This window comes from Ranitomeya imitator, chromosome 7, assembly GCF_032444005.1.
Source record: "Ranitomeya imitator isolate aRanImi1 chromosome 7, aRanImi1.pri, whole genome shotgun sequence".
Classification (NCBI taxonomy): domain Eukaryota; kingdom Metazoa; phylum Chordata; class Amphibia; order Anura; family Dendrobatidae; genus Ranitomeya; species Ranitomeya imitator.
In genome coordinates, this window is record NC_091288.1 from 216001689 (window position 1) to 216029184 (window position 27496).

General features: G+C 44.8%; 2 protein-coding genes across 2 annotated transcripts in view; one reads left to right on the plus strand and one right to left on the minus strand.

Annotated features, from left to right (window-relative positions):
- LOC138645492 (uncharacterized) overlaps positions 1 to 27496 on the minus strand; it is a 134980-nt gene that overhangs the window by 80252 nt on the left and 27232 nt on the right. The window contains exon 2 of the mRNA XM_069734855.1: positions 26492 to 26650. Within this exon, the coding sequence (XP_069590956.1) occupies positions 26492 to 26650 (159 nt within the window). The remainder of the gene's footprint in view (positions 1 to 26491; positions 26651 to 27496) is intronic.
- The window catches only part of LOC138645495 (dentin matrix acidic phosphoprotein 1-like), a 48108-nt gene that overhangs the window by 15872 nt on the left and 4740 nt on the right, over positions 1 to 27496 (plus strand). The window contains exon 2 of the mRNA XM_069734858.1: positions 8921 to 9037. Within this exon, the coding sequence (XP_069590959.1) occupies positions 8953 to 9037 (85 nt within the window). The 5' untranslated portion in view covers positions 8921 to 8952. The remainder of the gene's footprint in view (positions 1 to 8920; positions 9038 to 27496) is intronic.

Here is a 27496-nt window from a genome sequence, read left to right on the forward strand (position 1 = left end):
AAATTTGACCCCAAAAGTTGTTGTCCAGTTTCTCCTGAGTACGCTGATACCCCATATGTGGGGGTAGACACCTAGGAGAGCAGATATTCTAGTAGACACCAAGGAGAGCAGACGTGTCTGTCTGCTCTCTGCTGGATGAGGACAATAAGGCGCCGTGCTAGTGGCAGCCCATTGCAGCAGCAATAGTTTTGTTTTGTTTTAGTTTTGTTTTGTTTTATTTTGTTTTGTTCTACTTTACTTTATTTTATTTTGGAATTATTTTTGTTATGTGTGAACCTTTTTCTTTCTGAACCTCAGCTTTTTGGTACTCCTAAGGAATTTTCTTTTCCCCAATACCTTCTCCTTCTGAACTTGGATCCGCTGGAATGCTTCCCTTGGATCTATGCTGAACCCTTGGATTTATGCTGAACCCTTGGATTTCCCCTTGGCTGGTTGCTTCTGAACCTGGGATACTCTGATTTGTTTCCCCTGGATGCATACTGCTACCCACAGCTTTCTGGATGTATGCTTCTGATCCTTGGCTCCCCTGGAAGGTTTCCCTTGGATGTTTGCTGCTACCCGCAGCTATCTGGATTTACAGTGCATTTGTGATCTCCTTGCAACCTAGGACTGGTATTATACGCACCTACTGCCAGGCGGCCACTACCTGTCTGGGAATTGGTACAGTTATGTCTGGAGGCGTGCACTGTATACCTCCCTACACGGACAGGCTTAGTGCGACTAACATGGGCAAGGTTTTGATTGATGTCCCTAAGTCTGTTCATAAACGTGTTGCTTACTCAAGGGTCCGACTTCTGGAGCTGCGCAGGCTAATGCCTTCTCCTGCGGTGGGTAGACCATGTGTCCCGTGTGAGGTAAGGCGACCCTACAGAGGCTGCAGAGCGGGCAAAAAACTTAAGGCAAGGCGAAGACGGTTTAAACCTGTAGTTCCGTCCATCATCATGGGGAATGTTCAATCACTGGGTAATAAGTCGGATGAACTGCTGGCATTAATACGGACCCAGAGGGAATACAAGGAATGCAGTTTGATATGTTTTACTGAAACATGGTTACGTGGCGAGATCCCGGACTCAAGTGTTTCAGTACCAGGATTTCACATGGTCCGGGCGGATAGAGACACTATGAAGAGCGGCAAAAAAAAGGGTGGTGGAGTTATACTCTACATAAACAATGGTTGGTGCAATCAGGGGCATGTGACTGTAAGGGAGCGCCATTGTTGTCCGAACATTGAATTGCTAGCTGTTGGCCTCAGACCTTACTATATTCCTAGAGAATTCTCGCTTGTTATTGCAATAGTGTTGTACATACCACCAACTGCAAACCATGAGGCTGCAGGTGAAGTGCTGTCAGGAGTCATTGCCCGGCTCCAGATGAAACACCCCAACTCGCTTACTGTAATCTCTGGGGATTTTAACCGGGCTAAAATGTCTACTGCCTTACCTAAATTCTATCAATTTGTTAAATGTACAACACGTGACAAAATTACGTTGGACTTACTCTATGCGAATGTCAAGAATGCTTATTCATCGTCTACCCTGCCGCCCTTGGGGAAATCTGATCACAATCTTGTACTATTGTCACCAGTCTACCAACCTGTTGTTAGTACACAGCCTCCTAAGATTAAATCAGTTAGAATGTGGAATCCAACAAATGAACAGGCTTTACAGGATTGCTTTCATCTTACAGACTGGGATGTGCTGCTTGGGACAATGGACGAGTATACAAATGTTAATGAAGTGGTTGGTAGAGTGACTGACTACATTAACTTCTGCACTGATATGTTGGTGCCGACTAAAAAGATTAGGTGTTTTGCAAACAACAAGCCATGGATAACAAAGGAATTGAAGCATTTGCTCAACAGGAAAAAAAAGGCATTTAAACTGGGTGACAAAGAGGAAATTAAAATGATACAGCATGAATTGAAGCATAAAATAAAGGAGGCCCAGGAAGCCTTCAGAATTAAACTTGAAAAGAAACTGTCCCACAATAATACCAGAGAGGTTTGGGCAGGAATGAAATTACTGACTGGGCTTAAGCTGAGGCTTGAAAATGATCCAGGAACAATGGACAAGGCTAATGAGATGAATGAGTATTTCAACAGGTTCAGCAGTACATGTGTACATGTGCCAACTGATAGTGGAGGGGACCTGGGTGCAAATTCTGCAACATCGATATTGGAGGATGAGCAGACCAATTTTAGAGTATCCGAAAATGATGTGAGGAGGCAGTTTAAGTCACTTAACATTGGTAAAGCTGCAGGACCTGATGGACTCAGCTCACGTGTCCTTAAAGTTTGTGCAGACCAGCTGTGTACTGTCTTTACACGCCTATTTAATGGAAGTATACAAACACAGAGGGTACCGGTGTTATGGAAAACTTCCTGTCTGGTGCCGGTACCCAAGACTTCTTCTCCTGCAACCCTAAATGACTATCGTCCTGTAGCCTTAACATCTCATGCTATGAAGGCCTTGGAAAGATTAGTGCTTGCTCACTTAAGACCGAGGGTCAATGCTTTTATTGATCCCCTTCAGTTTGCTTACCGACATAGATTGGGGGTGGATGATGCTATTCTTTCTCTGTTACATAGGGTACATTCATTTCTGGAGAATGACGGAGCCACGGTGCGAGCGATGTTCTTCGATTTCTCGAGTGCATTTAACTCCCTGCAGCCACTTTTACTACACAAAAAGATGACTGATATGAAGGTGGAGGAGGGGATGAGAAATTGGATAACTGACTACCTATCAGATCGGCCACAGTTTGTACAGATGGGAGCAGTGGTGTCAAGCAGATTATTGAGCAGTGTAGGTGCCCCCCAGGGAACGGTGCTTGCGCCCTTTCTATTCACACTGTATACTTCAGACTTTCAGTATAAATCTGAACTTTGCCATCTTCAAAAATTTTCGGATGACTCTGTGGTTGTGGGATGCATTAGGGGAGATCAGGGGGATGAGGAATATAGAAGGGTGGTGTCGAATTTCGTGGATTGGTGCAATGGTAACTATCTGCAGCTAAATGTTAAGAAAACCAAGGAGTTGGTGGCCAACTATAGCAGGATAAAGTTGGAATGCTTACCGATCACTATTGCTGGTCAGGAGGTAGAGCAGGTGGAGAGTTACAAATATTTGGGGGTCCATTTGGATAGCAAACTGGACTGGAGATGCCACTCAGAGTTTGTCTACAAGAAGGGGATGAGCAGACTGTATTTCCTAAGGAAACTGAGGTCTTTTAATGTGTGTAGCAAAATGTTAGAAATGTTCTACCAATCTGTGGTGGCAAGTGCCATCTTTTTTGCAATCACGTGCTGGGGTAGTAGTGTGCGGGCCTCTGATGCTAATAAGCTGAATAAGATTATTAAGAAGGCAAGTTCTGCTGTGGGCTACAATCTGGACTCTTTTGGGGAGGTAGTGGAGAGAAGAACTCTGAAAAAGTGTATGGCAATTATGAACAATAATGCACATCCATTATATGAGCTATTCATGAGACAGAAGAGCACCTTCAGCAACCGGCTAATACTTCTGAGGTGTAAGAAGGAAAAATATAGGAAATCGTTTGTGCCAACTGCCATGGGAATGTACAACAATAACATTAGGGTTAAACCACCAAGGTGAATGTCTACTCATTTCTCTACATTCAGTTCACTCGTTGTGTATGTCCTATTCTAATGTATAATGTTCTTCTGTCAACAAACTGTCATGTCAACTATGGAATTCCTTTATGATTTTTATGATTTAAGTTGTGCTGCTGTGATACCATAATTTCCCACGGGATCAATAAAGTGTATCGTATCGTATCGTATCGTATCGTAAACCACTGTTTAGGCACATGCTGGGGCTCGGAAGTGAAGTAGTGACGTTTTGAAATGCAGACTTTGATGGAATGCTCTGCGGGCGTCACGTTGCGTTTGCAGAGCCCCTGATGTGGCTAAACAGTAGAAACCCCCCACAAGTGACCCCATTTTGGAAACTAGACCCCGAAAGGAACTTATCTAGATGTGAGGTGAGCACTTTGAACCCCCAAGTGCTTCACAGAAGTTCATAACACAGAGCAGTGAAAATAATAAATACGTTTTCTTTCCTCAAAAATAATTTTTTAGCCCAGAATTTTTTATTTTCCCAAGGGTTACAGGAGAAATTGGACCACAAAAGTTGTTGTCCAGTTTCTCCTGAGTACGCTGATGCCCCATGTGTGGGGGTAAACCACTGTTTGGGCACACGTGGGGGCTCAGAAGGGAAGTAGTGACTTTTGAAATGCAGACTTTGATGGAATGGTCTGCGGGCGTCACGTTGCGTTTGCAGAGCCCCTGGTGTGCCTAAACAGTAGAAACCCCCCACAAGTGACCCCATTTTGGAAACTAGACCCCCCAAGGAACTTATCTAGATATGTGGTGAGCACTTTGAACCCCCAAGTGCTTCACAGACGTTTACAACGCAGAGCCGTGAAAATAAAAAATAATTTTTCTTTCCTCAAAAATTATGTTTTAGCAAGCAATTTTTTATTTTCTCAAGGGTAACAGGAGAAATTGGACCCCAGTAATTGTTGCGCAGTTTGTCCTGAGTATGCTGGTACCCCATATGTGGGGGTAAACCACTGTTTGGGCACACGTCGGGGTTCGGAAGTGAGGGAGCACCATTTGAATTTTTGAATACAAGATTGGCTGGAATCAATGGTGGCGCCATGTTGCGTTTGGAGACCCCCTGAAGTGCCTAAACAGTGGAAACCCCTCAATTCTACCTCCAACACACCCCTAACCCTTATCCCAACTGTAGCCGTAACCCTAATCACAACCCTAACCCCAACACACCCCTAACCACAACCCTAACCCCAACACACCCCTAACCCTAACCACAACCCTAATTCCAACCCAACTCTAAGGCTATGTGCCAACGTTGCGGATTCGTATGAGATTTTTCAGCATCATTTTTTAAAAATCCGCGGGTAAAAGGCACTGCGTTTTACCTGTGGATTTACCGTGGATTTCCAGTGTTTTTTGTGCGGATTTCACCTGTGGATTCCTATTGAGGAACAGGTGTAAAACGCTGCGGAATCCGCACAAAGAATTGGCATGCTGCGGAAAATACAACGCAGCGTTCCCGCGTGGTATTTTCTGCACCATGGGCACAGCGGATTTGGTTTTCCATATGTTTACATGGTACTGTAAACCCGATGGAACACTGCTGCGGATCCGCAGCGGCCAATCCGCACCGTGTGCACATAGCCTAATTCTAAAGGTATGTGCACACGCTGCGGAAAACGCTGCGGATCCGCAGCAGTTTCCCATGAGTTTACAGTTCAATGTGAACCTATGGGAACCAAAAATCGCTGTACACATGCTGCGGAAAAACTGCACGGAAACGCAGCGGTTTACATTCCGCAGCATGTCACTTCTTTCTGCGGATTCCGCAGCGGTTTTAGAACTGCTCCAATAGAAAATCGCAGTTGTAAAACCGCAGTGAAATGCGCAGAAAAACCGCGGTAAATCCACGATAAATCGGCAGCGGTTTAGCACTGTGGATTTTTCAAATCCGCTGCGGAAAAATCCGCATAGGACCAGAATACGTGTGCACATACCGAAACCCTAACCCTAGCCCTAACCCTACCCCTAACCCTACCCCTACCCCTAGCCCTAACCCTACCCCTAACCCTAACCCTACCCCTAACCCTACCCCTAACCCTAACCCTAGTTCTTACCCCAACCTTAGTGAAAAAAAAAAAAAATTCTTTATTTTTTTTATTGTCCCTATCTATGGGGGTGACAAAGGGGGGGGTCATTTACTATTTTTTTTATTTTGATCACTGAGATAGGATATATCTCAGTGATCAAAATTCACTCTGGAACGAATCTGCCGGCCGGCAGATTCGGCGGGCGCACTGCACATGCGCCCGCCATTTTGGAAGATGGCGGCGCCCAGGAAAGAAGACGGACGGACCTCGGGCGGCCAGGTAAGTATAAGGGGGAGGAGATCAGGGCACGGGGGGGGCGTCGGAGCACGGGGGGGTGGATCGGATCATGGGGGGGGTGGATCGGAACACGGGAGGGAGGATTGGAGCACGGGGAAGGATTGGAGCACAGGGTGAGGGATCGCTGTGCGGGGGGGGTGGATCGGAGCACGGGGGGGGGTCGCTGTGTGCGGGGGGGGATCGGAGTGCGGGGGGGTTTGATTGCAGCACAGGGGGTGTGATTGGTGCACGGGGAAGCGGACAGGAGGACGGGGGAGCGGAGCACAGGACGGAGGGGAGCGGACCACAGATCGGGGGGCTGGGGGGGCGATCGGAGGGGTGGGGTGGGTGCACATAAGTGTTTCCAGCCATGGCCGATGATATTGCAGCATCGGCCATGGCTGGATTGTAATATTTCACCAGTTTTTTAGGTGAAATATTACAAATCGCTCTGATTGGCAGTTTCACTTTCAACAGCCAATCAGAGCGATCGTAGCCACGAGGGGGTGAAGCCACCCCCCCTGGGCTAAACTACCACTCCCCCTGTCCCTGCAGATCGGGTGAAATGGGAGTTAACCCTTTCACCCGGCCTGCAGGGACGCGATCTTTCCATGACGCATATGCTGCGTCATGGGTCGGAATGGCACCGACTTTCATGACGCAGCGTATGCGTCAAAGGTCGGGAAGGGGTTAAGCTCTCCCACTTGTGTGCCTCCTATGGTGGGGAAGAAGGGGGATCGCTGGGGATATGTAACAAAAATAAAGTTGCCCCGCAGGCTGAATTTAGTAGCACACTATCTGTAGCTGTGCCTTTAGATCTGTGCTGTTGCAGGGACTATTTTTCCCCTATGCAGCTGCTCTGTATGAGCGATCCTGTGCTCTAAAGAGTGTCTGGTTTTGGGGGGAAAAAGAGTGGTGCCTCTCCTGAATGTGCCTCTGGGGGTCCCCTGATGGATTGGGATGAGGTTCACAGTACCTTGGGGTCCGTTTGGCAAGTCTCTGTTTCTTTTTCTCCTCACGTTGGAGTGTGTGAGGTATATCCCTCCGCCTCTCTCACACGCAGGTGTCCTTTCGTTTAAAGTTAATTATATCCACAGTTGAGGTTAAAAATCTTCTGGAACCTGCTTCCAGCAGGTCTAGGTTCCCTTAGGAAAGTCTCCCGCTGTAGGAATCCGGGTTAAATGTCCAATTCTTGTCGATTATTCTCTGGTTTAGAGGGAGCTCAGGGTTCCTGCTTCCTACCACATCAGCGCTCAAACCACACCCCCGGCACACGTTTCTCTCTATTCCTGTTTTTATGGGATTGTAGTTCCCCATCATTGAGTGTAATCACCTGATTTTTTAGACACATAACTTTCTCTTTAGGATAACCTCTGCAGATGAACTTATTGCACATTGCGTCCAACCTTGCATCACATATATCATCGGAGACAATGCGGCGTACCCGTAATAATTGGCTCCACGGGAGCGAGTCAATCATCCTCCTAGGATGGTAACTACCATAATCCAAAAGACTATTCCTGTCGGTCGCCTTAGTAAACAGATCTGTACACAATCTATCCTCCTGTTTATACACCATGGTATCCAGGAATTGTATCCTGTCCATGGAATGTGTGACAGTAAATTTAAACTGTGCATGTATATTGTTTAATTCAGACAAAAAATCAAAAAGCTCAATCTGAGTACCCTCCCATATACAGAAGATGTCATCGATGTAGCGCCACCAGGCTAGGACATGGCACCAGTAGCTGGAACTGTACACAAATTGGTCCTCCAGTACCGCCATGTAGATGTTGGCATAAGTGGGGGCCACATTGGACCCCATGGCGGTACCCCTTAGCTGGAGATAGTAATTATCCCCAAAGAGGAAAAAAATTCCTCCTGAGGATGAACTCCAGCAAGGTGAGGACCAACTGTGCACACGCTGGGGTCTAGTCCGAGCCCGATAGCGCCACATCAACAGCATGCCCCGATAGCGCCACATCAACAGCATGTAACCCCTTTTCATGTTCAATTGAAGTATATAAAGAGACTACATCGAAGGATACCAGGATGGTAGAGGTACCCACCCTGACATCCCTCAATTTGTTCAAAAAGTCGTTAGTGTCTCTAATATAAGACCGAGAAGAGATGGCAAAGCGACGTAAGATTTTATCAAGGAAGATAGCCACGTTATGACACATAGAACCCCTCCCCGACACAATAGGTCATCCTGGGGGGTTATACAAATTTTTGTGTATCTTAGGTAATGTATACAGGACGGGAGTAATGGGTGAATCCACAAAAAGAAATTCAGACAGCTTCTGATCGATAAGTCCACCAGTAAGGGAGTCCTCGATCAGGAGCTGCAAATCCCTCTGAAATTGACTGGTAGGATTGCCCGTCAATTTCCTATATACGGCAGTATCAGCCAACTGTCCAAGAATTTCAGCCTCATATTTAACAGTATCCATAATGACAACTGCACCGCCTTTATCGGCCGGTTTGATTGCTTTAAGAGGTAGTCACCAGGAATGGTTTTCACTTCACAGGTGTGTCCTGTCAGGTTTAATAAGTGAGAAGGTGTGTCCAAACTTTAGGTCTCTGCTGTATGTTCACATGGTGGTTTTTGTTAATGGTGGAAAAGTCCAATACAGTTTTAGCACAATAAATCAATTAAATTATGTTTTCTCTATTCAGTTATTAATTTCAACGTTTCTCAAGTTTTTTTGTGAGTTCATTTCAGCTTCTCGTTGGACAGAACGAACAGCGACGTCGTTTCAGAAGTGTTTTCGTGTGAATTATTGTGTGCAGAACGGGCAGTTTTGTTTTAGTGATTCCATTCTGAGCCCAATGTCCGGCCTTGTCCTCTGTGTGGGGTGTAACGTGTCCCCATCGCCCGCCTCCAGCTATGGCCGACAGTGCAGCACATCAGGCGCTTGTGGTGATATAATCCTTATATGCTTCTCATTTATCTGCGTTTTGTTTTATATTTTCACAGATAACAGTGCGACATCGGGGAATTGGAATCTAATGATTATTATTCCTGTCGTTCTGGGATTATTATTGATCATTATAGTTATAGTTCTAATAATCTACTTCAAGCGCAAGAAACAAAGTGAGTATCTCCGCTGTCGTCAGACTGCAGATGTGTGCGGCTTGTAGGAAAGGAAATAGATAATGGAGGCCAGTATGTAATCTGTAGGTGCAGCACGGTGGCTCAGTGGTTAGCACTGTACTACATATAGGGCAGCACGGTGGCTCAGTGGTTAGCACTGTACTATATATAGGGAGCACAGCGGCTCAGTGGCTAGCACTGTACTATATAGAGGGCAGCACGGTGGCTCAGTGGTTAGCACTGTACTATATATAGGGAGCACAGCGGCTCAGTGGTTAGCACTGTACTATACATAGGGCAGCACAGCGTCTCAGTGGTTAGCACTGTACTATGTATAGGGCAGCATGGAGGCTCAGTGGTTAGCACTGTACTATATATAGGGCAGCATAGTGGCTCAGTAGTTAGCACTGTACTATATATAGGGCAGCACGGTGGCTCAGTGGTTAGCACTGTACTATATAGGGCAGCACAGCGGCTCAGTGGTTAGCACTGTACTATATATAGGGCAGCATAGTGTCTCAGTGGTTGGCACTGTACTATATAAAGGGCAACTGGGTGGTTCATTGGTTAGCACTGTACTATATATGGGGCATCACCATGGATCAGTGGTTAGCACTGTACTATATAAAGGGCAGCACTGTGGCTCAGTGGTTAGCACTGTGCTATGTACAGGGCAGCCCAGTGGCTCAGTGGTTAGCACTACACTATGTATGGGAAAGAACAGTGGTTAGTATTGTACTATGTATGGGGAAGCTCAGTGGTTAGAATTATATTATATATAGGGCAGCACAGTGGCTCAGTGGTTAGCACTGTACTATATAGAGGGCATAACGGTGGCTCAGTGGCTAGTGCTGTACTATGTATTGGGCAGCGCAGTGGCTTTGGTTAGCACTGTACTATATATATGGCAGCATGGTGGCTCAGTGGTTAGCACAGTTGCTTTGTAGCATTGGGGTCCTGGGTTGTCATCCCATGAAGGACAGCATCTGGAGGAGTTTGTATGTTCTCCCCGTGTTTGTGTGGCTCCAGGTTCTCTGGTTTCCTCCTACACTCCAAAGACTGATAGGGAATTTATTATTTATTATTATTTATTTATTATTATGGGAAGAGCTGCTGCAGAAAATGTTGGTGCTATATAAGAAAGTAAATAATAGAACCATGCCACTTTATAATTTTGGTTTCCAACAAATCAAATTTTCCCCATATCATCCATTCTTCTTCATTTTAGCTAATAGTATCAGGCCTTTGGGGTTGGTATATTCTATATACACAAATGCAATCCTTCATGGTGATAGATTATCACATTGTACTATTACCGCTGTGTTACATCCCAGTGTGATGTCCCATTGTTTCCTGTACAGTAAATTGCATGAAATTCTGCAAAAGATTATATTATATTCTATCATTCTATCTTCTCCATCAAGATCTTCTCCATTCCCAAACATGTAATTGCAGTGTGTCATCAGCAACTGTTCTACCTTCCTCCACGTATGATGCTGTGTGGATTTTAGCATACGGCTAAACCTTCATCCATTGCCTCAGTAAACAGACTGTATAGTTTCTTAAGTCTATATTTATTGAGATGGTGAACGATGAACAACAATAGTAGATGATATTGTGAGATATGCGATATAATGGATGATCAGGTAAAAACTACAAAGGAAATACAGTAACAGTGCATCAGTTGTTGGAATATTACAGCATGTTACAGGATGCAATAACATGAATAACATAGGTTACAGAGCTAACACAGCATAAGGCAGATACACAGTTATCATGGCTATCTTAGGGCAGGTTCAGGCTGTCAGCATTGTATTACTTTATACAGGCAAACATCTATCTGCATACAGAGAAACAGTAATATGAAATAAAGCACAACATGCCTAACTACACACTCTGCTACACAGTGGCTGCATAACTGTTCTAACATAACACACACATGTAAGTCCATTTGTGCCTCACCGGAATCCGCTTATCAAGAGCAATGATCTGCAGGAAGAGAGAGCCAGGAACATGTGTGTAAGGCCGGCGTCACACTAGAGAGTTTTACGGACGTATGAGAGGTGCTAAAACAACGCATTGCACACGAACCAATGATTCTCTATGGGGCAGCTCCTATCTGCTGTATATTTCGCAGCCGCATTTTACAGTCTAAGAAAATTGCAGCATGCCGCGTTTGTCAGCGTATTGTGGGAAGAAAAACGCCAATGAAAGTCTTGACAATCTTGCCAACGGATTACATACGGAACAGTGTTTTGGAAACAATTCTGCATATTGTGCATGTAAAATACGGACCGTATTTCCTTACGCCTAGTGTGACGCCGGAGTAAGACTCAAGGTCTGGGGGAAAATGGCTACTCTTGCCCGGGAAACCAGGGGGGCGGTTCTAGTCAGAACACAGGCTAAAAGAGAAAGGCTCCTGATACAGGAACAGGATAAATGTGTAACTAATGACCTCTAATGGTGAAAACTGGTACTACATTGTGAATTAACTTAGTAACATAGTAACATAGTTAGTAAGGCCGAAAAAAGACATTTGTCCATCCAGTTCAGCCTATATTCCATCATAATAAATTCCCAGATCTACGTCCTTCTACAGAACCTAATAATTGTATGATACAATATTGTTCTGCTCCAGGAAGACATCCAGGCCTCTCTTGAACCCCTCGACTGAGTTCGCCATCACCACCTCCTCAGGCAAGCAATTCCAGATTCTCACTGCCCTAACAGTAAAGAATCCTCTTCTATGTTGGTGGAAAAACCTTCTCTCCTCCAGACGCAAAGAATGCCCCCTTGTGCCCGTCACCTTCCTTGGTATAAACAGATCCTCAGCGAGATATTTGTATTGTCCCCTTATATACTTATACATGGTTATTAGATCGCCCCTCAGTCGTCTTTTTTCTAGACTAAATAATCCTAATTTCGCTAATCTATCTGGGTATTGTAGTTCTCCCATCCCCTTTATTAATTTTGTTGCCCTCCTTTGTACTCTCTCTAGTTCCATTATATCCTTCCTGAGCACCGGTGCCCAAAACTGGACACAGTACTCCATGTGCGGTCTAACTAGGGATTTGTACAGAGGCAGTATAATGCTCTCATCATGTGTATCCAGACCTCTTTTAATGCACCCCATGATCCTGTTTGCCTTGGCAGCTGCTGCCTGGCACTGGCTGCTCCAGGTAAGTTTATCATTAACTAGGATCCCCAAGTCCTTCTCCCTGTCAGATTTACCCAGTGGTTTCCCATTCAGTGTGTAATGGTGATATTGATTCCTTCTTCCCATGTGTATAACCTTACATTTATCATTGTTAAACCTCATCTGCCACCTTTCAGCCCAAGTTTCCAACTTATCCAGATCCATCTGTAGCAGAATACTATCTTCTCTTGTATTAACTGCTTTACATAGTTTTGTATCATCTGCAAATATCGATATTTTACTGTGTAAACCTTCTACCAGATCATTAATGAATATGTTGAAGAGAACAGGTCCCAATACCGACCCCTGCGGTACTCCACTGGTCACAGCGACCCAGTTACAGACTATACCATTTATAACCACCCTCTGCTTTCTATCACTAAGCCAGTTACTAACCCATTTACACACATTTTCCCCCAGACCAAGCATTCTCATTTTGTGTACCAACCTCTTGTGCGGCACGGTATCAAACGCTTTGGAAAAATCGAGATATACCACGTCCAATGACTCACCGTGGTCCAGCCTATAGCTTACCTCTTCATAAAAACTGATTAGATTGGTTTGACAGGATCGATTTCTCATAAACCCATGCTGATATGGAGTTAAACAGTTATTCTCATTGAGATAATCCAGAATAACATCCCTCAGAAACCCTTCAAATATTTTACCAACAATAGAGGTTAGACTTACTGGCCTATAATTTCCAGGTTCACTTTTAGAGCCCTTTTTGAATATTGGCACCACATTTGCTATGCGCCAGTCCTGCGGAACAGACCCTGTCGCTATAGAGTCCCTAAAAATAAGAAATAATGGTTTATCTATTACATTACTTAGTTCTCTTAGTACTCGTGGGTGTATGCCATCCGGACCCGGAGATTTATCTATTTTAATCTTATTTAGCCGGTTTCGCACCTCTTCTTGGGTAAGATTGGTGACCCTTAATATAGGGTTTTCATTTGTTTCTTGGGATTTCACCTAGCATTTCATTTTCCACCGTGAATACCGTGGAGAAGAAGGTGTTTAATATGTTAGCTTTTTCCTCGTCATCTACAACCATTCTTTCCTCACTATTTTTTAAGGGGCCTATATTTTCAGTTTTTATTCTTTTACTATTGATATAGTTGAAGAACAGTTTGGGATTAGTTTTACTCTCCTTAGCAATGTGCTTCTCTGTTTCCTTTTTGGCAGCTTTAATTAGTTTTTTTAGATAAAGTATTTTTCTCCCTATAGTTTTTTAGAGCTTCAATGGTGCCATCCTGCTTTAGTAGTGCAAATGCTTTCTTTTTACTGTTAATTGCCTGTCTTACTTCTTTGTTTAGCCACATTGGGTTTTTCCTATTTCTAGTCCTTTTATTCCCACAAGGTATAAACCGCTTACACTGCCCATTTAGGATGTTCTTAAACATTTCCCATTTATTATCTGTATTCTTATTTCTGAGGATATTGTCCCAGTCTACCAGATTAAGGGCATCTCTAAGCTGGTCAAACTTTGCCTTCCTAAAGTTCAGTGTTTTTGTGACTCCCTGACAAGTCCCCCTAGTGAAAGACAGGTGAAACTGCACAATATTGTGGTCGCTATTTCCTAGATGCCCGACCACCTGCAGATTTGTTATTCTGTCAGGTCTATTAGATAGTATTAGGTCTAAAAGTGCTGCTCCTCTGGTTGGATTCTGCACCAATTGTGAAAGATAATTTTTCTTGGTTATTAGCAGAAACCTGTTGCCTTTATGGGTTTCACAGGTTTCTGTTTCCCAGTTAATACCCGGGTAGTTAAAGTCCCCCATAACCAGGACCTCATTATGGTTTGCAGCTTCATCTATCTGCTTTAGAAGTAGACTTTCCATGGTTTCTGTTATATTTGGGGGTTTGTAACAGACCCCAATGAGAATTTTGTTACCCTTTTTCCCTCCATGAATTTCGACCCATATGGACTCGACATCCTCATTTCCTTCGCTAATATCCTCCCTTAAAGTGGACTTTAGACAAGACTTTACATAGAGACAAACCCCTCCTCCTCTCCGATTTTTACGATCCTTTCTAAACAGACTGTAACCCTGTAAGTTAACTGCCCAGTCATAGCTTTCATCTAACCATGTCTCAGGTATTCCCACTATGTCAAAGTTACCTGTAGATATTTCTGCTTCTAGTTCTTCCATCTTGTTTGTCAGGCTTCTGGCGTTTGCAAGCATGCAGTTTAGAGGATTTTGTTTTGTTCCAATCTCCTCGCTGTGGATTGTTTTAGAAATGTTCTTACCTCCCATCTGAGTATGTTTTCCTGTGTCTTCTTTGTTCAAGTCTAATGTTTTTCTTCCCGTCCCCTCTTCTTCTAGTTTAACGCCCTCCTGATGAGTGTAGCGAGTCTTCTGGCGAATGTGTGCTTCCCAGGTTTGTTGAGGTGTAGTCCGTCTCTGGCGAGGAGTCCATCGTACCAGTAATTCACACCGTGGTCCAGGAATCCGAATCCTTGTTGTCTGCACCATCGTCTTAGCCAGTTGTTTGCATCAAGGATCCTGTTCCATCTCCTGGTGCCATGCCCGTCTACTGGAAGGATAGAAGAAAAAACTACCTGTGCATCCAGTTCCTTTACTTTCTTCCCCAACTCTTCAAAGTCTTTGCAGATTGTCGGTAGGTCCTTCCTTGCCGTTTCATTGGTGCCAACATGTATCAGAAGAAATGGGTGGACGTCCTTGGAGCTGAAGAGCTTTGGTATCCTATCGGTCACATCCTTGATCATCGCACCTGGAAGGCAGCATACTTCTCTTGCAGTTATGTCCGGTCTGCAGATGGCTGCTTCTGTGCCTCTCAGTAGTGAGTCTCCCACCACCACCACTCTTCGTTGCTTCTTGGCTGTACTTTTTGCTGTCACTTGTTGCTGTGTGCCCTTTTCTTTTTTGCTTGCTGGTATTGCTTCATCCTTAGGTGTGCCATCTTCATCCTCTACAAAGATTTGATATCGGTTCTTCAGTTGTGTGGTTGGTGATTTCTCCAAGTCAACATATTTACAAGGTATCTCCACTTCTTCACCTTCCAAATCCCTTCGGCATCCACCTCCCCCCTTCTTCTTTTATCCCATAGAAAACACACATGCATCTTCCCCAAAATCACTTTTAGACTATTCTTTACTACAATTTCCTTTCTCTTAAAAACATACACATTCCTCACATCCCATAATACTTCCTTTATACATGCAACTATTAACCACAACACTCTCTCCTTCACTCCATCACACATTCCCAAGCCAAACATGAACAACTCGAATGATAACAAGCTCACACCACACAATTCTTTACACAACGGTCCCATTCTTCCAATCACCTTCCTAGCATAATGAGAATTACAAAACACATGTATTACACTTTCCCTTCCACCATACCCACCTCTCGGACACATATCACTTCTCCCCAACCCACGATTCTTCTGAAATTCTCTAACTGGTAACACTCCATGCAAAGACTGCCACACAATCTCACTCTGCCTATTCGTCATACCGTCCAACCGCACTTTCTTCCATACTTTTTCTATATCATTCCCTCTAACCATGTTTATTCCACACTCTGTCTCTCTACATTCAATCATCCTATACACAGCCTTCTTATTACTCAACAACCTAACATCCACATCACACAACTCATACTTCACCAAAAATTTATAAACCCACACATACCATCTAGGCACGTCAAAAGCAACCGGATACCTTAGATCCCTCTCTCGCCACCTCAAACGAAATAAATACGCCCCAAACAAAAACCTACACAGACAAGAAAACTTCCCATCCATCCTAATCACCCTCAACACAAAAACCACAATATTTACACCAAAAAACACCTCAAGGTTTGGAAAACCCAACCCACCTTTTTCTAAACGTTTCACCAAAACCTTCCTCCTAGCCCTCTCCATTCTAGAATTCCACAAAAACACAAACAGAATCCTATTTAACCCTCTCATACACATATACCCCGGCGGAAAGACCACTGCAATATATAAGAAAATAGGCAAAATCACACTTTTAATAACTAAGATTTTTCCAAAAAACGAAAGACTTCTCATCTTCCAAAAGCATAACTTCCGCTCAACCTTTCCTTTCGCATCATCCCAACTTTCTTTCCCATCCAAACTCTCTGAAAATTTCACACCCAAAACCTTAATAGACCCAGTCACCTCATTCACTCCTACATCCTTACTTAAAACCCCTCCCCCAAAAACCTTACACTCACTCTTCTCCCAATTCACCTTAAATGCTGACGCACCACAAAAAATAGACGCTAATAACTTCACCCGCCTCACAGAATACTCTGAATCACACAACACACACACACGTCATCCATATAAGCACTAACCTTCCATTCCCTCCCTCCACCTCCTGGCACTTGTACTCCTCTAATCACTTTATCTTTTCTCAACATACAAAGCAACGGTTCAATCGCACAAATAAAAACCACAGGAGACAAAGGACAACCTTGTCGCACACCTGAAAAAACATTCACTCTTCTACCCACAGAACCATTCATCAAAACACAACTATAAATGTCTTTATATAAGCTCCTCACCCTCCAAACAAAATCAGGCGGAAACCCCATTCTCAATAAAACCCGGAACAAAAACCTATGTGCTAACCGATCATACGCCTTTTCAAAGTCCAAACTCAAAACAAATACACTCTTCTTCCGACTCATACAGTCCCACAAACAATCTCTCAACATACACACACACTCATGTATACGTCTCCCAGGCACTGCACAACACTGTTCATCCCCAATCACACTCTCTATCACATCACGCATCCTATTCGCCATTACTTTCGCATAGATCTTATAATCGCAAATCAACAACGTTATCGGTCTCCAATTTTTTAAATTTTTCAAATCTCCTTTTTTAGGTATTAACACAACCATCCCTGCACGCATACTCTCAGCCACCTCCATACTAGACCACATATACTTACACATAGCCACAAAATCCTTACCAATCACATGCCACATCACCCTATAAAACTCTATAGGAAGACCATCCTCTCCTGGAGTCTTATTTAACGCCATGCTATTCATTACCTTCCATACCTCATCACCTGTCACCTCACCCATCACTCTCTCTCTCTCCATCTCACTCAATTTATTTTCTAATACACTTAGTACATCCTCCTCCAAAGCCTCATCCCTCCACTTCACTGCATACAGCTCCTCATAAAACTTAGCCACATGTTCACACATATCCTCCCCACTTACCTCTCTTCCATCCACTGCATTCAAAACACCCATACTCTGCTTTTTCCCAAAAACCTTTTTAAAGAAAAACCTCGAACACCTTTCATCTTGCTCCATTCTATCAATTTTTGCCCTAAAAATAATACTCTTCCCTTTCTCTTCCAAAAACTCTTTAATTTCTTTTTTAACCTTTTTTATCCCCTTCTCCACCTCCATTCCTCCTTCCCTCAATTTATACAATAAACATAAACGGGCATTCAACTTAACAAACTTTTCCCTCTTAATTGCCGCAAATTCATACCCCACAGTTTTAAAAAACTTTTTTGTCTGCCTCTTAACCCAATCCCACCACTCACAAACATTTCCAAAACTTTCCTTACTTTTACACCACTGTTCATACTTTCTCACATACTCCTTCCTCACAGCCTCATTTTCCAACAATTTCACATTTAATTTCCACAAACCCTTTCCAAACACACCACTAACATTAATATCTAACTCGCACAACACACAAACATGGTCCGAAAAAACGACCCTATCCTGCTTATATCCAACAGGAATAATATTTTTAGAAATAAAACAATAATCCAACCTGGACTGTGCTCTTCCACTATCAGAAAAAAAAGGTATCTAACAAAGGGTTAACCTTACACACACGCTGCATATCACTCAAATCAAAGTCAGTAACTACCTCCAGACACATCCACATTCACTCCCCCCACATCACAATTCATATCACCCACAATCACCACAGGCACTCTTCCTGGAACAAAAAGCTTCACTTTTTCAAATAATAACTTACGCTCATTTTTTCTACTGGCGCATAAATATTGATAACACAAAACTTAACATTTTTATATTCAAAATTTGCTAAGATACACCTCCCCACCAAATAATTATTCAAAACCACCTCCTGCCCCTTAACTAAAATACCCACACCATCATTTCTATTATTTGCACTACCAGACCACACAGACGCACCATAAGACCACTCATCCCCTTTCACATCATCCACAATCCCACATTCTTGCAAACAAAAAATAGATGCACTCTGTATAGCTAAAAAATCCAAAATTGCTGCTCTCCTCCTCGCTTTCTTAAAAACTCTCACATTTTGAGCAACTATAGAAAAACCCATACTGCAAAAACAAAAAGCAATGCAAAAATTACCACAAAACTACACACATTACACAAAAAGCCCTTGACAAAGGTCAAGACTCACAGAAAGGAGAGAAAAAAAAACAACAGATCCACTGAGCTTTCATTTTACCCAGTATCACCATTGTCCTCCTCTGCCATTCGGACTGAGCAGCAAGTCTCTGAACCACTAACCCCTTCGTGCTCACTCCATTTTTTTTTAGCTGGCCCAATTTTCCTCTTAGGCATACTACTGCATGCCTCATCACTTTCCCCATCCTCCTCCCTCTGACACTTATTCCCACCCCTGTCCTCATCTGAAGAAAGCCCTCCAATATTCTGAGGATCTGAGGGGTGCACAGGGCTCTCAGCTTCAGAAATGCGCACGTCTTCCTCCATTGCATCCATTGCTTCCTCAAGAGAAAACATTTCAGGCACAGTAGAGTCATCATCTTCTTCCTCATCTTCTTCCTGATCTTCTTCCTTATTAAACCCCTTCTCTACTTTTTTTGCCGCCAACCAAAACTCCTTATCTTCCTTCTGTGCATCACTCATAGCACCACGGGGTGCTAGCACAATGTCATCTGGAGTCACAGAGCGTCTTTCCCTCTCCCTCCTTTCCTCTCTCTCCATTCTTTCAGATTCCTTTCTGATAATCGCCAACCTCCTCCTTCTCTCCTCCTCCTCTCTCCATTCAATTCAATTCAAATTAGCTTTATTGGCAGGACTAAAGGTACCTTCACACATAACGATATTGTTAACGATATCGTTGCTTTTTGTGACGTAGCAACGATATCGTTAATAAAATCGTTATGTGTGACAGCAACCAACGATCAGGCCCCTGCTGGGAGATCGTTGGTCGCTGAAGAAAGTCCAGAACTTTATTTCGTCGCTGGATCTCCCGTGGACATCGCTGGATCGGCGTGTGTGACACCGATCCAGCGATGTCTTCACTGGTAACCAGGGTAAACATCGGGTAACTAAGCGCAGGGCCGCGCTTAGTAACCCGATGTTTACCCTGGTTACCTTCCTAAAAGTAAAAAAAAACAAACACTACAAACTTACCTACCGCTGTCTGTCCTCCAGCGCTGTGCTCTGCACTCCTCCTGTACTGGCTGTGAGCGTCGGTCAGCCGGAAAGCAGAGCGGTGACGTCACCGCTCTGCTTTCCGGCCGCTGTGCTCACACAGACAGTACAGGAGGAGTGCAGAGCACAGCGCTGGAGGACAGACAGCGTTAGGTAAGTATGTACTGTTTGTTTTTTTTACTTTTAGGATGGTAACCAAGGTAAACATCGGGTTACTAAGCGCGGCCCTGCGCTTAGTTACCCGATGTTTACCCTGGTTACCGGCATCGTTGGTCGCTGGAGAGCAGTCTGTGTGACAGCTCTCCAGCGACCAAACAGCGACGCTGCAACGATCCGGATCGTTGTCGGTATCGCTGCAGTGTCGCTTAATGTGAAGGGGCCTTAAGTACATGTTAGCATTGCCAAAGCATATGGTAAAAATACGGGGGTGAGGGTGGGGGGCATATAGAGGTCCAGGGAATATCAAATTCCTTTTAGAGGATAGGGGATGTTTCCAGGGTGGGGTATAGGAGTCCATGACATATCAGGCTCTTTAGTCGGGGGATAGGGATTTGTCCAGTGTTGGGATACAGGAGTCCATGACATATCAGGCTCCTCTTAGTCTGTGGCAGGCACTGACATATTCCGCTGCTACGGCCGCTGCACTTTCCTCTTCCCCCAGTATTATCGGCAGTTTCTCTTCCTCCTCCTTGGAGGTGAAGTCTGGGAGGAGATCAGACAGTCTCTTGAAGTGAGTGTCCCTCACTGCGGAGTATTTGGGGCACCTCAGCAGGAAGTGGGCCTCATCCTCCACGGCCTCCTGGGGGCGCTGCTGGCAGAGTCTGCTCTCTCGAGGCTTGTAGTTCTGTCGGTGCCGCCAGGATTCGATGAGTAGGCTGTGGGCGCTCAGTCTGTAACGGCTCAGGATCTGTCGATCTTTGGGGTTTTCTAGTTTCTCTAGATATGGGGCCAGTTTGTACTCCCTCTGTAGATTCCGGTATATTGTCAGTTTCTGGGATTTGTTTATGTCGTTACTCCAGATGCTGAGATATTCCTCTTTGACTTTGTGTACCATTTTCTGGATTTCACCTTTTGCCAAGCCATGTAGGTTGATGGCTTGGTCAGACTGGCTTTGGGTACTTTTTCTTGGGAGGCTTCCTGAGGCTTCCTGGTGTAGGAAGGCTTTGTGATGGTAGGAGCTGGGACTGCTACTTTGTAGATGAGCCTTGAATGACAGCGCCTTCTTCTTTATTGCGATGTGTAGTAGGAATCTGCCCAGCTCTGCTCGGCAGGCGCTATTTGATGTGCTCCGATGGACTTGGAGAAGATGCTTGCAGAACTCTAGGTGGAATATTTCTGTCGGCCCAGCGTCCCACTTTGACCAGTTTGGGTATGAGACTGGGCCCCAGACCTCACTACCGTATAGAAGGATTGGGGCAATGATGGAGTCAAAAATTTTTAGCCATACGATTACTGGTGCCTTGAGGTGGTACAGACGCCTTCTGATGGCATAGAAGGCTTTGGATGCCTTGTCTTTTAGTGACTCTATGGCTTGCTTGAAGCTCCCTGACTGGCTGAGTTCTAGGCCCAGGTAGGTGTACCTGTTGGTTTCAGTAAGTGGACGGTTGTCTATCATAAAGGTAGGATTGCCAGTGGGTTTCTGCTTTCTTTTCTGGAACACCATGATATTAGTTTTTTTCTCGTTTATTGGCAGTGCCCATGTGCTGCTGAAGGTCTCTAGGATTTTCAGATGATCTTGGAGGCCTTTCTCAGTTGGTGATAACAGCACGAGGTCATCTGCATACAGCAGAAATTTCACCTGGGTGTCATGGAGGGTGAGTCCTGGTGCTGAAGAGGACTCTAGGGCCACTGCCAGCTCATTGATGTAGATGTTAGAGCGTTGGACTGAGGCTGCAGCCCTGTCTCACTCCTCGACTCTGTTGGAAATAGGCCGTCCTCCTTCCGTTGACCTTCACACTGCAACTGTTCTCAGTGTAGGAGCTTCGGATAACATCATATGTTTTGCCTCCTATTCCGCTCCCCAGCAATTTTAGGAATAGTCCTGGGTGCCACACTGAGTCGAAGGCCTTCTTGAAGTCCACAAAACAGGCGTATATCTTCCCGTTCTTTGTATTGTGGACGTGGCTCTTGATGAGGCTGTGCAGAGTGTAGATGTGGTCAGTGGTGCGGTGGTTTGGCATGAACCCTGCTTGGCTCTTGCTGAGGAAGTTGTGCTCGGAGAGGAAGGTGAGGATCCTCTTGTTCAGAATGCAGTTGAAGAGTTTACCCAGGTTGCTGCTGACACATATCCCTCGGTAGTTTGCTGGGTCGTACTTGTCCCCATTTTTGTGTATAGGGGTTATGAAGCCTTGGTTCCAGTTTTTGGGGAAGCAGCCGGCCTGCAGTACAATATTAAATAGTTTTGTTATCGCAGCCTGGATGTCTGGAGGGCTGCATTTCAGCATTTCTGGGAGGATCCCATCTGGACCACTGGCTTTTTTACCTTTTATCTGTGTGATCCTTTCTGTTATTTCTGTCAGTGTGATTGGTGTATCCAGAGGATTTTGGAAATCTTTGAACTTTTCCTCCATATCTTTCAGTTTTTTCACAAGCTCTTTTTGTGCCAGGTTCAGGTCTTCACTTGGGATGTCATTGTAGAGGTCCTTGAAGTACTGGAGCCAGATGTTGCCGCTCTGGATGTGGAGGCTGTTGCTTTTCTGGTTGGATCCAAGGTGATTCCACAGTTCCCAAAATTTGTTGTCTTCAAGGGCATCTTGGTGTTGGAGGAGTTTGGTAGAGATGTTGTTTTGCTTTTTCTTTCTGAGGATGGCTTTGTAATTTCGTTGTACAGTGTGGTAGGCTTCTCTCAGAGTGGGGTTATTGGGGTCTCTGTGTTTTTTATTTGAGGCCATTCTTAGGGCCTTCCGTATGGTCTTGCATTCTTTGTCAAACCAGTTGTTGGGATTTTGTTTACTCGGTCTCTTGTTGATGCTTCTTTTCAGGTCAGACATTTCTGCCATGGCATATAGAATGTCGTTAAGGTCTCTTACCGCTAGGTGTACTCCTTCTGGGTTGAGTTCATACACGTTATTATGGAAACATTGGAGCTTCTCCTTGATCTCTGGTCTGTTGATGGCATCTTTGTATTTTGGGGCCGACATCTTGGACCATTTGAAGGATGGTGGCAGGCTAAAGAGGCCGGTCTTTTGCGCGGTTTGTGAGGGTGATTTCTTTGTGGATTTGATGTATAGGAGCAGTTGGTTATGGTCTGACAGATGTGTTTGTGGGGTGACTATAAGGGCGCCAATATTTGTAGGGTCCATATCTGTGATGGCATAGTCTATCACACTGCTGCCCACATGGGAGTTTAGGGTATGTCTTCCCAGTGAGTCTCCCTTGGTGCGGCCATTGAGGATACGAAGTCCAAGGCTTCGGCATAGGTTCAACAGCGTTCTGCCACTTTTATTAACTGTGCAATCATAGCTGTTCCTGTCGGTGTGTACTGGGTTGTCACAGTCGGTATCTGCTCCAAGTATATAGATGTTTCCATCAGTGGTCAGGTAGTCTCTTTCTCTTCCCGTTCTTGCGTTGAGATCTCCGTAGATGAGAACGTTCCCAAGAGTCTGGAAATGGGCAGCTTCAGTCTTTAGGGTCTCAAAGCTGTCTGGGTTGAAGTATGGAGACTCTGGAGGAGCTACGTACACTGCACAGAGGTAGATGTCGGCCACGGATGTGAGGATGGAGCGGCTTATTCTTATCCAGATATGGCTGTCTCCTCTCTTCACTGCTCTGATATGTTCATGGAGCTCTTCTTTGTACCATACTAATATTCCTCCTGAGCTCCGGCCCTGTTTGATGTTTTTGTTTTTCAGGGCGGAGACAGAGAATTCCCTGTATCCGATGGGGACATAGGATTCATTATTGGCCTTAGTCCATGTTTCAAGGAGGATCTGTATATCAATGTCTTTCAGTCTTTGGTTAAAGTCTGGGTCATTTGTCTTGTATCCAAACGCTGAGGTGTTCAGGCCCTGGATGTTCCAGCTACTAATGATTAGAGTTGACATTGTGTAGCTGTATACCTTGTAATGGGCTGTCCTGCATAGGACATCTTGGGTTGCTGACTGGTGAACTTGTTGTAGGCAATTGGTCCAGTCGCGTGAGTTTCTTGCATATGGAGCTGATCATGGTCTTTATTTCTACCAGCTCACTGCTCTGTTTCACTCTGTGTGGGGAGGGTGGTGTCTTCCATGGTTTGTGTCTCTCATAGACTGGTTTTCCATACAGGTTGCAGTTTTCAGTTCGTTGAGCATATTCCATTTTAGGTCTGTTAGTTGGTGCTCTTCCTATAGGTTTTCGGTTTGTATGGGTTCTTGGTCCAGGGACTCTGTTGAGTACAATGTCTTTAAGTTCTTTGGCAAGAAGGCTGACTCCTTGGTTGTTAAGATGTTTGTCATCATACAGGTGGTGTAGGTTTATGATGGGATGTTGTGCCAGGGTGATGTCTAGCATCGTATTGATCTTGGCTACTAGTTCTCTGTTGACGTCTTTGGTGATGTATTGGAAGGAATCTTTTCTTGGCAGCAGAGATGACAGGATGATCTTGCTGCTGGGGAACTTCTGTTGTGTGGTCTCTGCCAGCTGACACAATTGTCCTGCTACCTGCTGGTGTTGGTCCTGGAGATTGTTGGTGCCAGTATGTATGACGATGTGGTTTGGGTTGGTGAAATATGGATTGTCAATTACGGCCTTTGCTTGTTCTATAGTTGAGCAGCGAATTTTGGAGACCTTTTTTCCTGGGAAGAGTCGCCTTGTATTGAGGTATTTTCCGTTGGAGTCTATAATCAGGACTATATCAGGACATGTTGGTTGGCTGCTCCTATGGGGGATTCTGTTTACGTTCTTCTTGTTGCTCTGTCCTGTTGTTGTGGTCTGCTTTTGTTCTAGACTTGGGGTTTGTTTGGTGCTTGGGTCTGGCCCATCCTGTGGTTCTTGGTTATTTTCTCTTTTGCCCTCAATATTTAGGCAGTTATTTAAGTTAGTGGTTGTGTGGCTGTTAGCTCTCATTGTGTCTTCACCTGTCTCCTTCCCTGGGTCCCCCTCCTGTGTTAGGGGTGGTGTCTGGCTCTTTAGGTTTTCTATTTCTCCTTTTAATTTAGCATTTTCTTGCCGTAGTTCATATAGTTCATGTGTGATTTCCTGCACCGCTGAGTCCAGTACACACCTCAGTCTGGTTATCTCTGCATCTGTTGGGTCATTTGTCTGTCTTTGGATCTGTTCCTTAAGCAGTGTGAAGTCCCTCTCCAGCTGAGACAGGCATTCTCTGAGGGTGTCCAATGAGGGGAGTGCATTATTAGGGCTTTGGGCTGCAGGGGGGTCCCTGGTGGTCTTTTTTGTACGTGTGGGCCCATCACTCTTTCTACGTGCTGGCTTTACTATTTTATATTTTTGAGCCTTGAGTTTGATATGAGGGAAGATTTCCTCAAATGCCTCGAGGTTGTCCTCATTGCCCTGTATGACTATTATGCCAGAGTGGTATAGATTGATGGTGAGTGAGATATCCTCGTTTTGTGGGTCTTTTACTTTGATTTGTCGGACCCTGCTGATGCCATTTTTTAGAATGTTTTTATAGTATTTGCACAAGGCTGTGTGCCATGCCTCAGGCTGCTCACTATAGAAGAGATAATTTGTCTTTCTATTCTCTTTCTTAGTAAAGTCTGCAAAGAGAGTTTCTGGTTCCTCTTTGATGATGGAATGTTTTATGGCCTTTTTTTCTCTCGTGCTCTTGTGATCTCTGGGATATGTTATCTCCTTGACGCCTGAGACCCTGCCATCTGCTGGGGCTGAGGCACTGACCTCTATAGGGGGCTTAGCTATAGTGCTGGGATTTTCATTATCCAAAATATTATTTCTTTCCATGTTGCTTATTTTATATTGTGCTTGTTTTCTGGGGAGATTCTATAGGTTTTGATTCTATAGAGTTCAATGCTAAAGGGTTTGAGATGCAGAGAGATGGCCTTACCTCTTGGTGTTTAGCTCGGGGGTCTTCCAGCTTTCATATGCTCTGCTGCTTGAATCCTGTGCAGGGGGTAGATCTTCCTTATCATCGAAATTCCTCTTTTATCCTGGTTTATATTTTTCTTTCTTGGGTGTATTTTAGTCCTGCTCGCTTTTGCCTTCTATGGAGCACGTATTTTCCAAGTTTCGTCTTACAGGTTGCCCATTACAAGGTATAAATTGCTGAAATTTCAGGAGCCCATGTCTAATGCAGCTTACTCCTGGGAATGGTGGGCGGACTCTCTGAGCGTCTAGGCGCCCTCCGCGGACAATCCTTATACATGTGGTCACTACTACCACACACGTCACAGGTCTTAGCCATCGGGCAATCACCAGCCATATGCCCCTCCTTCTTGCAGTTTCGGCAACACTGCCCCTTCTGGCAGTCTGCCTGGACATGTCCAAAAGAGAAACATCTGCAAAACAGAGGCTGCCCAGGGTACGTGAGGAAACCCCCATGCCCTGCCACAGAGAAGTTCGCCGGAGGGTATCTGAACCCACCCACACTGCCAGGATCTCTTCTGAACCTTACACGATACTTGTATCGACAATTGAAGATTCCTAAACAGTTCACTTGCTTCTCTCCCTTTGAAACAAAGTCACAGTACTCGGAGAAGAAGCTCTCCAACAATGCAGGTTCAGTAAAGGGGTTATAGACAGTGATAGTCACCTGCCTTTCCTGAAGACCAAACAGTGGTTCACATTTCACTCCCTTCAAACAGGGATCTCTGGAATGATTCTGGAACCACTCATAGATATTCAGGCAATAATGCTCTGACATAAAAGTAATGTCGTAGTTACCTTGATTAGGGAACTCATTGATACTATAGATGTTTTCTCGCTTTCCTCCAGCCTTTTCCTCAATAAGGTCACGAACAATAAAGACCACGCTGTTCCTTGCCCGGATAGATGGCTCCAACGTCACTCGGATGGTGTTCTTCACGTAACTCATCTTCAAAGCTGTCGGTACAAAAAGCCACAGAAAAAAACAGAATTATCTGCAAAAGGGTCTGGATTCCTCCAGAAAACCTCACTCCTGACAGCTGTTTCGGGGTATTTGCCCCTCCTCAGTGTGGAGTAGGAAACTGGCTATTAGGAGCAGTGCCTAGTGAAAAGACTATAAACATAAGGATGAATGACCTCGGGGAGATCAAAACATCCAACACCGCGGAGACACCATCACGTGTTTCTCAACGCAGTGATCCAGAACACTGCCCCCATCCCTTATGGGAAATATGCAAATGCATGTAGAAAAGCCGCGGAGACACCATCACGTGTTTCTCAACGCAAGCAATGAATAGCCAGGTCTTTCACCGGGAAGGAACAACCACGGGAAGGGCAGCATCCAATAAAGGAAAACCACCTATGCCAAAACATGGTATCCATCCACAGACAGCTGTTTCGGGGTATTTGCCCCTCATCAGTGTGGAGTAGGAAACTGGCTATTAGGAGCAGTGCCTAGTGAAAAGACTATAAACATAAGGATGAATGACCTCGGGGAGATCAAAACATCCAACACCGCGGAGACACCATCACGTGTTTCTCAACGCAGTGATGCAGAACACTGCCCCCATCCCTTATGGGAAATATGCAAATGCATGTAGAAAAGCCGCGGAGACACCATCACGTGTTTCTCAACGCAAGCAATAAATAGCCAGGTCTTTCACCGGGAAGAAACAACCACGGGAAGGGCAGCATCCAATAATGGAAAACCACCTATGCCAAAACATGGTATCCATCCACAGACAGGTGTTTCGGGGTATTTCCCCCTCATCAGTGTGGAGTAGGAAACTTGCTATTAGGAGC